The sequence below is a fragment of the Coturnix japonica genome, chromosome 4, assembly GCF_054131305.1.
Source record: "Coturnix japonica strain WE chromosome 4, WE-NBRP24, whole genome shotgun sequence".
Lineage (NCBI taxonomy): Eukaryota > Metazoa > Chordata > Aves > Galliformes > Phasianidae > Coturnix > Coturnix japonica.
The window spans coordinates 35,098,313-35,113,569 of NC_140666.1; the positions used below are offsets into that span (position 1 = coordinate 35,098,313).

Consider the following 15,257-nt stretch of genomic DNA (forward strand, 5'->3'; position numbering starts at 1 on the left):
TTCAGTGTCTGGAGTATTTGACAGGTACTGTGTCCTACTAAGAAAGATGACAAGGCTGAAAGCCTGGAAATTTCACTGTACACAGTGGATTTCTCAAACCATTTGCTTATTTTTGAAGCTTTATTCAAAACGTTCAATAACCAAGAGATTCTGAGGTACCCAAGGACTCCAAAAGAGGCTCTGCCACTGAAACATTAAAACTTAATAGGTTCAGAAAAGAAAATGTAAAGAGTTTTACAAAACTGGTTTATAGGGTGCTGCCTACCAGTGCCCAACCTCCTTTAAGCAGTGTCCAGCTTTGAGGAATAGAAGTTCTCAGTTAAATCCGTTTTGCCTCTTTGCTTTGTTTTGGAATACATTTGAGGATGAAGGATAAGAAATACCCATGCACTGGAGAACGCAGAAATATGAAAACAATACTGACTGCAAAAAATGGTCATCTGAAACTGGCAGTAATATTGGGAAAAACTATTTCAGTATTAAGAGAATTACAAGCATTTGATAAAGATCAATTACACTGATTCTCCTCACTCTGTGCTAGGAATGTCATTAAGATCAATGGAATTCACAAACATCTACCAAGTAAACTACAGGATGCAGAACTATTTATGGAATAGTCACTCCTGCTTTTACTGTAGCTGCAGCATCATAATGGCTAGAACTGCACCCAGAAGCTAAAGCTACATACTAAATATTGTGACAAAGCTTCAATTCCTAGCAAGATTACACATTTTTCATGAGCTGAAGGGACAGCTAATTGAAGGATTTTTGCTCAGCTTTAAACTTCACACTGTTACTGGTATAGGACACTAAATATGCTACATAATAGCTTAATAGTTACTGGCTGTGTTTCTCAAAAAAGCATTGTACAATGTACGTAGGAGCAAACAAGGAACAACATCTGAAGTTGCTTCTGATTTACTTAAAATTTGAAGGCATGCAGGTACACCACCAAAGCCAAAAGACAGCAGCATGAGTCCATCACCAAACTTCCCCCACAAGCCCATCAGCCCACGTTTGTCTTTTTGCAACAGCTACCACAGCTGCAGCAGCAGTGGCAGGAAAAAGAAATACTTTATAGTTACACAGTGAACCTTTCTGATTTTTGTTGCTCAAACTTGGCTGCATTTGAATCTCCATCAGCTTTTACAATTCTCTTTGTTTCACAATACTCTATCTCCCACTGTTAATCCTTTAAAGAAGCCTTTCAAAGATCAATCAAGCCTGTTAGGATTCTGGATGCTAAAGCTGAATTTTCCTTGTCTACTTGTTCTTTTGAAAGGCTTAAAAGTGATTTGCAGCAATCAAGCATAAAGGACTTTGTTTGACAAGGTTTAACAAAGTTATCTAGAGGGGATTCATTGGGGAAAATTGCATAAATTATAAATTAAAAGGTGACCAGAGTTTTTCTCCCTCTCTTCTAAAAACAAAATGTATTCTTCTAGATGTGAAAATCAATCTAAAAGCTTCTAACAAGTAGTCAATAAAAGAACTAAAAACGTGCAATTTTAACAAACACTCTGTAATAGTAATCATAAGAAAGGATGAAAAGGCAAGCATTACAACAAGTGACAAACAATCCGCTGACCTTATTCACATGAACCCCAGAAACACTGCTGCTAAAGTTCCCTCAAAGAAAATACAGGAGATTTAGCTGAAATGCCATTATATATCTTTGTGTGGAAATTATGGCCTTTTCCCCCTCCTTTTTTCCTTGCTGTTCTTTCCTTCCCAGTTTGCTCTCACAAATTGCGTTTTCCTGCAATTCGTCTTTGTTCAACTCCCATCAAACAAGAGAGCACAGCCAGAGGAGCCTTGCTGAGACTCTGGCCAGTGGAGAGAGGGAAAAGGAAAAAAGACAGTGCAGCTTCTAGAGCTGCTCCATCAGCACCTCTGGTAACAGAGGTATGGTGGGAAAGTAGGAGTCCTGCTGAAGGTACAACTACTTACTGCATGCCTTAAGTATTTGTCAACAAAAAAAGAAAGAAAAAAGAAAAGAACAACAACAAAAAAACCGCAAGACAAAGACAGCCCCTAGAACTGTCTGACCAACTCTCAACAGCAATATGACAAAGTTCAATATTCTGTAACCCCACTTGATGTTTTTATACCTCTGTTTTGAATTTTTGAGCTTCACTTCACTAGCTCAAGAGGGGAAAATTGTTTGCAGATTTTCTTTCTTTTAACCAAGGGTTGTGTGCGCAGTGCAATGCAGATACAAACTAGCAGAAACAACAGATCTACTTATTTCTGTTCCTGATACTATAGGGCTAAATTTATATGCTACTACCACTACTTGCAAGGACCTTGCTTCAAATCTCAGACAATACTAGCACCCAAGTCAAAGTTATTGCCTTTGAATAAAAGCAACAAAAGGCAACTACTTTAGTTCAAGGTTGTTTCAAATTCATTTGCCAGACATTAACAGGAAAAAGCTTTTATCTCCTTAAGCCTACAGGACAAAAATATAAAATTCACATTTATGATGCTGCTTCAGCCTCATATACCCATCTGCTCATCTACTTGATAAGTTTTCTGCAGATTTTCTGGCTTTTTGCCATTCTTTTGTGATGCTAATTTACTGTTACCTGCCAATACAACTAATGTGTTAATCATCTCAGTTTCCAAATCAGTTATGTAACATAAAAGCATGTAAACTCCTTTACATTTCTGTCTGCAAAATTGTGCTATGCTTCACTTCCATATTAACAAATTGGTTTGTAAAATTATCAGTCTTTTTTTCTTTTTTTTCTTTTTAAATCAGATTGATATCTGTGAAATTTTTCCAGCCTACCTCTAAGTGGTGTTCTACGCAATAATTTCATATAACTAGTTTGTATCTGACAACGTACTCAAACTTACACTCTATCATTATGTACTGGAGACATTTTAAAAAAACATATTTGAAATGCCAACACAAATGGAACTTAACACGGAAAACTCAAAATGTTCATTAATGATAAAACATGTAGTTATGAAAGGCTGCACACAGGAGTCATTCACTCACTGAAATACTGCAGAGACTAAGGGATGTATGCAAGCTAATGATACATACAAAATGATACCTCAGTTTAATACATCAGACTGCACTAGCAACTTGCAAGCCAACTATATTTTTATGCCATTTCAGCACTCTGCTCAATTACTTATTCTAAAATTATGGATTTTTCGTTAGAAAATTTACCTTTGCTAAAAAAAAACAAACAAAACCAACAAATGACCTTGCATTTGTAAACCTACAGATTAATCTAAACTTTAAACTCCTAATCTGATAAAACCAAATATTGAAGCCAAAAATGCTCAATTACAGACATTAAACACAATTGTTACTTAGACACAAAATCCAACACACAGTCACATTGTGTGTTTCACAGCAGTGCAAGATAAAATTCAATTACTTCTTTGCAGTCTGACCAGGACATTTTCTATTAGTCTTGTAGGTAAGTTTGTTGGATATGACTTGAGTAAACTCACATACAGAATATACAACACAGCTCTCATTAATACCAGTAATGAAACAGTTTCTTTTGAGAAGACAGCACATGGATTCATTCTGTGAGTCTTGTTTGCTTGGTGGTCTTCTTTTTTTTTTTTTTTTTGTGTTACAAGATTTAGATAATCAAAAATCTTTTAAATCTTTTAATTACTAATTTCTGCCTACATCAGCCTTAATTGCATGGCTGCAATTTAGAATTAAGCAAACCTTTTCTTCTGTTTGTTTGCTTTCCACAACAAAGATTTTATCTAATATTATTGGCAACCACCATCAATCAAAAATGGCATTTTTTCTTTTATTTTTAATAACATGACATAATAAGAATCGCCATCTGCAACAAAAGCTTATTTAGTTTTCACAGTTCCCCTAAATTTTATACAAATGTTTTAGTGAGCATTTAAAACATTTCAGAAATATTCTAAAAACAAAAAAAAACCAAACTCTTTTTTGTACAAAGTCACAGAACGCTGTTAAAATTTTAAGCTTCGTGAAAGCCTTAGGCCTTGTTAAAATGATGGCTCTTTACCCTGGCCAAATTCTTCAGTCAGTGAAGCGGCACTCTGAAGAGTTTTACATATAAATCTCAGAAACTGTTCATTAGTGCTAAAATATAGTCCTCGCATACAGAAGTGAATCATAGCTGGCACAGTTCTAAATCAGGACTGGGGCCTATCATGCATTTGCAACTGTCTTTTGCCAGTTCTGCAATTCCTGGTTCAGCTCAAAAAGCAGGGAATATGCAATAATCTTCACATACCTTCTCATACAATCCAGTGCCCGAATAAAGAAGTCTTTGTGAAGCTGATGCTCGTCCCTCAAGATGGAGCACTGCTCCAATGTCACTGACATGGATGTCCGGTCTTTGGCACTTTTGCAACAGGTGAAGCGGACTCCATTCAGCTTACGGCAAATCTGAAGCACAGGCAAACGTCAGAGGGCTGCTCTTTACACACTTTATTCTCTGCACACTAGCAGACTTGGGAAATCCCACAGTTTACAATCACATACAAACAACACTCCTCAGGAAGAAAACTGATATTAAAAGATAGTAGCTCAACCGAACTTCTGTCCCTGGACAGTCGTAGTAAGACAATATAAAAAAAATTTACATCAGGAGAATAAGGCAAGGCTGTAAGTTATTTAGGCCTAAGCCCAAGCAGCTTGTCAGCTTGGCTATGGATGGTTTACTTGGCATCAGGATTAAACTGGATCTTCAGTTCCAAAACTACTGAATCTTCAAGAACCTCACTTCAGTAAACAAGCACATTTTATCCGCAGCAATGGCATTCCCAGAAATTTCATTAAAAACAATGGCACAGACCACATTTACATGGTCTTTAAGGTATCTGTAGCATTATGGTGAGAGACATATCAAAAGTTGAGTCAAAGGAATTGAGCCCAACTCTGAACCCCATGAAGTACACGTTAGGTAAGTAGAATCTGTGAATGGTTCTTCTATACATTCAAATTTTAAAACTTATATCTGTCAGAAATGTGGGAAGTGGCATGGGGATTTAAATAATGTATTAAAAGGCAATTCTTATTTTGAGAAAATATCAAGTAGGGTTGATAATGCCGTGAAGTAGATAACTGCTTAACTGAAAAGATTAATTCTCTTTATACTTCCCTCTTTTGAAGTTCATGAGTCATCACGACTATTTGAAGTGAATGAGTCATAAGCAAAAAGCAGGTAATTATTCTAGATGGGTGATGACCTCCAAGAGCAGGGAGGGGAGACTAAGTTCCAAATTTGAGTTGACAGCATCTGACTGAAGTACTGGCAACAGAGAGTCAGTTTTGAACTGAGACGCATTTTAGGGAAAACAAGCAAATGGATAACCACAAATGGGAGAGTTTATTTTGCCTGTAAGTTCAGAAGAAATGGCTCAATCATGTTAAAAGGGGTTAAGTGGAAAACAATCCATTACATTAAATAATAAAAAAATCCTTAGCTTATGATCCAAGAGAAACCTAGGTTAACCTGATAGGCTGGCACAAATAAATCCTCAAAAATAACTTAGTTCACTAAGCAGCAACAGCAAAAGTTGCTGTTATTTTATAAAAGTTTCTGTAATTAAAATAGGCAAACAACGGTCAGATGGTCAAGAAATCTATTGAGTTGCAGTGCCTATGGTAATATCGTAATATCAGAATCAACAGCTTACAATAAGTGTCCAGCTTGACTTTTACCCTCACTTTTGCTCAACTGACTCCCAAAATATATTGGAGACATGAGACATGTATATTTCTTCTAAATGGCCTCTACAGAGTCTTCCACAGAAACATAGATTTAAATGATTAGGACTGTGCTTAATTTTAAAGAGGATGTAAACCAATGAAAAAACACATAAAACAGTGGAGACTAAAACAAGGAAAAATCCATATTCCAATTATTTCCTCCTGAAATAAGACAGAAGATTAAGGGTCCAGCTGAGGAAGTGAAAATACACCACATTTAAAAATCTTCTGCTATGTTAATTTAGGATAAGAAATATTTGTGAAATCAATTTGCAGGTTTTTTTTAAATTTTTTTTTATTTTTATTTAAACAGATGTTTTCTCTCAAGACTACCTGCAGGTGCAGTTACATGTGCATATCCAAGTAGAATCTCATTTATCTACTGCTGTAACAGTGATGCCCTTACAGCCGAGAATCTGACCTTCCACCACATGATACACTACAGCAGTGTGTATAGAGGTGGGTCCAGAAATACCCATTTCAGAAGCTTACAGTAAAGTAGCTTGAGAGAATTATAATATTCTGAAGGAAAAATAAAATGGAAACTTCTTTTTAATGTCCAAAGAACTTCTTTTTACCCATGACATAATTTTCAGTAAATTCTGCATAAACAGTAGAAGACAACTTTTTATATCCAAAGATTAAGTAAATTCCATCTTCCTCTTTGTAGCTGATTTCACATTATTCTGCTCCGACTTATCTTATCTTTGCAAAGCAATGTTTCACAGTAATTGCAGAAATGATACTGGAAAAAAAAGCTTACATTTTTACTTACAAAAGATTTATACTTCAATAGCATGTGATAATACTTATTAACTAAAATGAACATTTTATTAGCAATATAAAAAAATAATGCTGGTATTATTAATAAAGACACCATTAATATTCTTTGTGCTCCTTTTGTTAATGAAAAGTCACGCAAAATTTTATTAATATTTTATATCAAATATTTATCTACCTTAAAGGGCATATCCATTTGAAAGCTCCCCAAAAAACAAGTTCTTACTTTTAACTTTCAGTAGATTAGTAAAGGCTCAAGACTCTGCCAGAAAGGGTACTTTTCTGTATTTAAATCAATTATCTAATTGATTTTCACACTTCTCCTAAGTCTGAGCTTTTGTAAACATCTATCTGCTTGAGTTTGTTTTTAACATACATGTGCAAAATGTACATTGGAGAAGAAAAAGTTGAGAGGGAATTTCTAAACCGTATAATAAAGTGTGGGTGTCAAGAGAATGGGGCCAGGCTCTTCTCACTGGTGCCCAGCAACAGGATGAGGCAGTGGGCAAAACTGGAACACAAGAAGCCCCTTGACTTGCTGGCCCCACTTCTTTTGATGCAGCCTGGGATAGGGTTGGCTTTCAGGGCTGAGGGTACATCGCTGGCTCATGTCCAGCCTATCATCCACCCATACTTGCAGGTCTTTTTTGGCAGGGTTGTGCTCTGTCTTTCTGTCCTCCTTCTTGTATTAGTAATGGTGGTTGCCTAGACCTCCGGGCATGATCTTGCCTTTGGATTTGCTGAACCTTGTGAGGTTTACTCGGGCCCACTGATTAGCCTATCTAGGTCTCTCTAGATGGCATCCCATCCATCTGGTGTGTTGACCGCACCCCACAACTTGGTGTCATCAGCAAACTTGCTGAGGGTGCACTTGATTCTGCTGTCAGTGTCACTGACGAAGATATTTAAGAGCATCCAGTTCCAGCACTGACTCTTGGGGGACACCATTCATCACTGCTCTCCATTCAGACATGGAGCCATTGACGATCACAGTCTGGACTCGATCCTGCAACCAGTTCTTCATTCACTGAACTGTTCGCCCATCAAATCTATATCTCTCCAGTGTGGAGAGAAGGATATATTGTGGCCTGCAATGCACTGCACTGAGAAAAATGTAAAATCCTGAATTGGGGCAAAAACTGCAGCTGCACAGACCAGGGACTGCCTGCCTAGGAGAAGCTGTGCAGTGAAGCACCTGAGGGATGTTGGCAACAATGTGACCAAGATCACCTTTGTCTTTGAACTCAGGCTAGTTCTTTCAGTTAAGAAAAGACAGAAAGAATGTATCTGCAATGTAAACGTAGAAAGAAGAAGGATATTCATGAATGGGATGAGAGATTAACAATTAGAGAAACATTTTAGCTACCTAGTTGAATCACTGAGTTTTCTATCCGGACTCTTGTGATCCATTTCACTTATTTCACTTATTATATCAAAAAGCATATGAAAATTAATACATCATGTGAACATATTTGAAAAAATATATATTTGAAAAAAAAATTTCAATGTATTTGAATATATTTGAAGGAAAAAAAAAAAAAAGATCTCACCGTTGCAGCCAGCCACATGATTTCTACATTCTTCCTTTTTTTGGCCTGGATATTTTGATGAAGATTTTCTAGCAATCCCTTTAAATCATTTTGTTCTTGAAAATGTGGTAGACCTGAAAAAAATAAACAAACAACTAAAAAAGCAGCATAGGGTTGATCTTCATAGCAAGATGGCAAGGTTGATGATAGGGTTGTGCTGACTAAGTGAAATTATTATTAAAGAAGAGGTCTCTCATTTACAGCCCTTGTTTGAGAAATGAGGATGGAAGAAACTGGCTAAATCCTCAGAGAATAAAAAAATCTTATTTCTGTGTATTACATTATCCTACCTAAGGGATTCACACTGGAAAATTAAAATGTCTCCAACTTTCATCTTTTAAATAGCAAGATTCAAGTATCTGCTGTAGTTTTATTCATCAGCTATAAACATTCATGGGAAATGACTGAAGAAATAAAACAATGCTATTTAGAGCTGCTTTGATGTAATGATTGTTTTGAGGTCAAAATATTTACTGTTGTTTTCAAAAGGATATATTTCATTTAGTTTTTTCAAATGATGCTTTAGTTGTTAAAATATCAAACATACAGGCAGGTTAACCAACATTAAATATCCCTCAAAATAGAGGATATTCATCAGTCTATAGGGAAATGGACTTTGATTTTCAAGTACAAAAGAATTTCAGGTTTATTTAAGGTCTAAAGGCTTACTTACTTGCCCTGACTGTGATAGAAAGGCTGAAGTTTTATTAATGGTACACACCTAGAGGGAATTCAGAAGTGGACAATTCAATTTCCTCTTGAGTTTTGTGGACACAAAAGGATTTTTAATCTTACCTTAATCTTAATTAATTTTGAAAACAACCAAAATCTGTTTTTCTAAATGATTTTTTCATCTGATAGGGAAGCAGAAAAAAGCATCTCCAAAATAAGACTCAAAACCAGCTGAAACAAGATTTCAACTAAATCTATTAAAACAGTCTTTTTCTGCAAATAAATACACCAATATTTCATTTTTTTTCCTCAATCAAGAAAAAAAAAAAAAAAGAAAAAAAAAAGAAAAAAAAAAAGAGGAAAAAAAAAAAAGGCTGATCTATCCAAAAGGAAAAAGCAAAACAAAATAAAACACCTACAATTTATATCCAATTTCAGAGAGTGAAAATGATGCAACTACTATAATGCAGCTCAAAATCCATTCTCCTAAGCTTTTCACTGCTGGAAGGATACCTCTTATCGCCTGGCTTTTACCTTTTATCTCTAATAAACTCCAGCCCTCTTTATCCATGATTCATTGTAAGAAATAATTTAAATAATCACAAATATGTGATTATTCACACTTCCTACCATATTCTCACTCCCTCCCCCCAAGAAAATATTAAAAAACAACAAAACACCACACAGGAAAAATACATTAAAAACTGCTTCGTAATAATCTTACTGAGGACTGTGTGACCTGAGCATTAGAATTCCTGGCTATACAATTACATAATGCAGAGCATATAAACATACATCACAACCTGCTAGACTATTATACTTATCCTGCATCTGTTCCTTGAAAATAGATAGCATGCAGACAGTACTCTAAAAAGATGTTTCCAGATTACACAAATACATCACTAGTAAACATTTTATTGTATTAAAATAGTTTTCCTTGGGCTCACAGCAGAAAATCCATCATCTCAGAGAGATGACTTCACAATAGGTAAACCAATATTATCCTAATTTATAATATTGCCAAGTGACTTGTATCTTGACTGGATGTGACTGATAGCTTAAATTCCTTGTATCACAAAGCAGTATTAAACTGTCAAATCATTCTCATAGATTATAAAGGGGAAGAAGCCTAGAAGTGCAAAACAGACTTGCAGACAGCATTTTTAACATATGTAGCAGTACTACATGCATTATGATGCTATGGAAGAAAATCTTTATTTGCTTGCACGATTTCAAAACCTTGCTGCACACCTTTTCACACAAGGGATGTGCCTTGCAACAGTGATGTTGCTGTGGGTGCTAGGTAGCAAATCAGTGATACCAAATATCACTTGTGAAACAGCTTTATCTTATTTTACGTTCTCTGCTACTTAATTGAGTTCTAAGGCACTCTTTTCAATTACATCCATACTACTAAATAACAATCACATTTCTGTGTTCTATTATGAATTTTTATCCTAAAGCTATTTTGGTGTCTAAAATAATTGAATTGGTTGGCATTTCCGGTAGGGATCTTTCTTGGGGCACACTGTAACTTACTGGGTTCGCAATTTCCTGTTGGGAGAGAATTCAAGGGATTAGGGAATGGAAGAATGATGGAGTGCATACTCATTTAAAGATAGGTAGGAAGTTGGCATTTGGTATATGCAGGATTTAACAATATTTTTTAGTAATGAGGAGTAGAGAGAAGGCTTGAACATACAATGAAAAGCTCTGCAGTGAGAGAAAAACTAATAGCAAAGGTGGCAATACCTTCATGGGACTGCAAAGCTTTATTCTTTGAAGTGAAGCATCCAAAGAGAGGATGTCTAAGGGTTGTGGATACAACTGCCTGCCAACAGGACTGAGAGTCCTCAAATTGGGTCTGGTTTTATGGGTTATATGAGACAAATTAGTAACTAACAGCTCTTTAAAATGAGTCGTGCGTTTATTTTGTACCACAGGTTTGGCACTATAGGAAACTATTTGGACTATTTGGAAAGGTGTGATGAAGCCATCAATGCTGAATGGCTCTCACTTGGCTCCACAGACAGGGCTGCTGCCAGTTTGTGTGGAGATATATCTTCCTAAAAGCTGGAGCATAAAGGTGGAGGAAAGGGGAAAGAAATGAAGTACTCCTCTGGCTGAACACCTTGGAGTGCTTCAGTCCCCCTTTCCCTCTCTCCAAAAAAAAAAACCAAAAAAAACCCAACAAAACAAAAAACAACCTCAAAACAAAAATTAACTAATGGAGATATAGGGATAATGTAGGAAGGGGCTGGTTTGAAAGGCATCTTCCTCCAAGCTGAGTTATATTGTTAATCTTGATAGTGTATGTTGATGGATACCTCTGCCCTGCAGTTTGTTTAGATAACAGGAAGAGCTGTGCAGTACCAATACTGTGTAATTGTAAAGAGCAACCAGGAAGTGCAGTGGAACCAGAACCATAACTTTGAGTTATATAAAAACTGTGACGACAGCCAGACTTGACTCTCAGAGGCAGAGAAAATGCAGGAAGGCAATCATAACCAGAAAAGACAGGATGAGCTAGACAAGTACAGTTCTTACAAGTCTGCACAGTCTGGAAGAAGTCCAGGAAGACTGTGAAGCACACTAATAATCATTCTAGAGGAAGGCAGTACAAGGTTAGCTTTTGTCAGTGAGAAGGAGTAAACACTATCTGTATCTAAATCTTTGCTTTTATGTAACCAGATTCATTTACAAAGCAGCAGATATACTTTAGACCTAATTTCAGACAAGTTTAGTTTTTTGGTACCTTTCTTGCAAAGATTCCCCTAAAAAAACAAACAAACAAACAAACAAAAAAACAACACTAACTTATTAAACTTATTACATAAGACTTTTGATAGAAAACTTAGAAATATTAGAGATGTGAGTGGATTAATGGTCATATTGCATACACCTTAGAAATACACCTTTCACTTCTGTTAAAATTATTAACATATAAAATTTACTCTGAGATGAAATATAAGTATGTACACATACACAGCACCACATGCAGTAAAAATTATGAGTATGCACACAGAATGGAAATCAGCAAAAATAATCAATACCATCTGTAAGAAAGCACAAGTTTTACCCAGTATTCATCACAAGGCATTACAAATGCCCCCTAGCACAACAGCACTTTAGATTCACAGATAGTTACAAAAGAATAAGGGGCAGAGACCTAAATCCAAGCTATTTAAAATGAGGCTGTACAATTTGCAACTTAGTGGAATATAGTTTAGCCATTAAGACTGCTTTAAGAGGATTATATTGATGCAAAAGGTCCTTGCAGTGTTTGCTTTCACAAAATAACAGAACAGTATGTTTATAAAAGTGGGTGGTGTATTTCAGCAGGGGCCACAATATCAGTGGGTCATCTCTGCCAGTGCAGATTTTCATGAGTGCGGCATGCAGGCTCTTGTTTATTGCGGGTGAAAATTCATAGCTAATGGTGGCAACTACACTGAAAAACAGCATTTTGTAGTTGAGAATTTGCTCTATTCAAATAGTGTTGTTGTACTTGTTGTATCTGGTGTCACTTCCATAATAATAGGACGCATTATTTTCGGAGCAACCTATGCACATACTCAGAAAGAAAAGTAGTGGGAATAAGTAAAACTGATGAAAATTCCCAGAGACTACATCTGTACAAATATAGTAAGTACGGACTGTCCTCTATTTAAATTATTAAAGAACATATCATATGAATAATTTAAAGGAGCTGTTTGGTTCACCACTACTGCATTTCACTCTTCCTGTCATTTCTGCTATGGTCCTGGGCTCAAACAGGCCCCAAGTGCTTAATTTTATGGAATAAATTGCCTAAATCTAAAATCTGCATAATAATATTGCATTAAAATTACTTCCTTATCAATTTTAATCTATAAAAACTTCAAAAAGCCATTTGGATACTTTATTATGTTATACTCACAATCAGGAGGCATTTTTTCCGTAAACAGATTGTAATATTCTTTTAGAAGTTCTAAGTTTTCTTGATTAATGTTTTCTTGCAAAGTGGTATCTCCAAACCTATAAAATCATAGTAAAATGATGAAAAACCTAAAACACATAACCAAGTAATTCTTCAGAATGTTTAAATTGTATGAACAACTCAAATTCCAGAATGTATTAAATTTGGTCAAACATATTACTCATCTTCCAAGTGACTTCAAAGTAATATTTGGGAATGATGTAACCATCCACAGAAAATTCCTCCGAATTTCCTCCTCCACCATTTGGAAGAATGTGAAGCATCCTACTCACAATTATCATGAGTGATTTTGCTGTTTGTATGTCATCACTCTAGATATGTTACTTATCCCATAAAATCACTTTTCCCTTTCTTATGGCATCAAAAATTAGCTACTTTCATTTTCAAGGGTGTTTCAGCTTCTCTGTTTCTTATCTATTGTCCAAGCTAGCAGTTTTTCACTATGCCCATGTATTTGCTCACCTACACTTAGACTGCTTTTGGTTTTGACTTTATACTGAACACTACCCGAAATTTTACCATCAGCCTTCATGTTTTTTTACGAACATATCAGCAGCAAACTCTATATGAATAATTAACACTTCTTAATGCTGTTTAAAAAATCATCAAGCCTAAGAAGTTGAGTAAAAAGGTTCTTTTTATCAGTTATCATTTCTCCAGTACTTTCAATTCCAACTCTAAGATACTAAGAATTTAGAATTTTTGAACTTCTGTTGACTTCATTGCCAAAGCACCCCACACAAACTTCCACATATATAATCTAGAAATATATATCATACTTATATCCAAGGAAAACCCAGTGTTGGCTGTGTTAAATAAATGCACAATGAAGTCCTGTATATGGCCGTCTCTTCACTTGGCCTTTCATATTATTTTGCAGGTTTTTTTCATTGCTCATACTTATTTCCTTTAATACTTATTAAAACACATACAAAGTCAAGCTGAGGTGGTCTAAGAGCAAATAACAAAAAATGATTTCTTTGTAACCCTGTGAGAGATGTCTCACATAGAATACTCAGAAAATAAGGAAAATATTTTGGCAAGTGTCTTCTTACCTCTCTGCAAGTGTTTGCTGTTCATTGATTCCAACATTAAAGAGTACTGGATACATGCGTAGTAGCTTTCCTTCTTTAATCTCCTGTGGTAGCAACTCAAACATCTTTGCTGGAAGCTGGACCTCTATGACATAATGTTCACTAGGAAAAATAAAAGGAAGAATAAGAATAGGAATATTGCTTAGTTTGTTTGAATTTATAATTTTCCTAAGCCATAGTGAACATTTATGCATACAAACCAATTCCCTTTTTTCCTCTTAACTGTGTTAAAACACTAAATGTTAAAAATCAGTTTGGTTGTTTTAGGAGTACTACAAACTTATTTGGAAATTGGCAAATATATTTAATTACATGCATTTGATAATGACTTCTTTACAGAAGTGAAAATAGGATTAAGAGTGAAATAGGCAAAAGTCTTCTACCACCAAAATATCTGTAAGAACACCCCAACTCTTAAGTTCTTGTTGAATTACAAAAACAACTTCCTTCTGGAAGCCGCAACTTGAATTCCTCCTGCTCACTCAAAGTATAGTAATGGTCTTGATAAAGCAAAAACCCTTCATAAAAACCCAATGCAAAATTTCAGGTTTCTTTTAGAGTCTGGATTTTCACACTGAGGTTAGAGTTAGAGAATGTAATGAACAACAAAACAGACTCTGTTCAGGTAATAACTGAAGACTGATTTCTGAAACACTGAATTTTAGGAGAAGGATGTGATACAACATTTTTATGCTTGGTTGGAGTTTATTAAATATATTGCTTTGATTGCCAGTTCAGTTTCTTATGTCCTTCACTGTGAAACCCTCAAACTGAATTTCACCTGTCTTTGAGGACTGATGCCTGAATTGACAAGACAGAAACAATAATATGCAGTTATCTTGTTTTTTGTTAGCTTCCTTTCTATAATTAGAGCAATTAGATTAATAAATAAAAATACTTTAGAAGCAGATTAGTTTGCCTTCAGGACTTGGCAATTTTAATCATTCAGAGAGGGCCAACTGATAGCAAAGAGCTTTCCTACAGAGCTCACTTAAGTATGACATCAAGAAAGAAAAATATTACAGCAGTAGTGAAGGAGTATCTATATCCTACCTGAAGAAACCAGGCCTAGGATCTCACATGATGTGCGCATGCAAACTTAAAATGGAAAAGGATAGATTTTGTTTTTTTGACATAAAGCTGTTTGCTTCTATTAAAATAATTTATTTTATAGTCTCTCAATCAACTGTTCGTGTGTTTGCTAAAAAAGTCAAACAGAAATTTGAGTTCCCAAATGTAGAACTTGAAAGGAGGAGGGGAAGGCAGATAACTCTCAAGAAAAATGACAATCTGGATAAATGAGTGCCATAGTCTCAGAGCAGGAGTCCTGTCCACATGTCTAAGAATAACATAAACTGGGTCCAAAGCAGACTTATGATTTAAACATAATTCCATGTGGCAAGGGCAAC

At 35.5% G+C, this 15,257-nt stretch overlaps 1 protein-coding gene across 18 annotated transcripts in view; it reads right to left on the reverse strand.

Annotated features, from left to right (window-relative positions):
* The window catches only part of INPP4B (inositol polyphosphate-4-phosphatase type II B), a 248,411-nt gene that overhangs the window by 25,567 nt on the left and 207,587 nt on the right, over positions 1 to 15,257 (reverse strand). For all 18 annotated transcript variants that reach the window (XM_015861150.3, XM_085544945.1, XM_085544943.1 and 15 more), the window contains 4 exons: positions 13,810 to 13,950; positions 12,695 to 12,792; positions 8,065 to 8,177; positions 4,254 to 4,408 (listed from right to left, as the gene is read on the reverse strand). In XM_015861150.3, the coding sequence (XP_015716636.2) occupies positions 4,254 to 4,408; positions 8,065 to 8,177; positions 12,695 to 12,792; positions 13,810 to 13,950 (507 nt within the window). The remainder of the gene's footprint in view (positions 1 to 4,253; positions 4,409 to 8,064; positions 8,178 to 12,694; positions 12,793 to 13,809; positions 13,951 to 15,257) is intronic.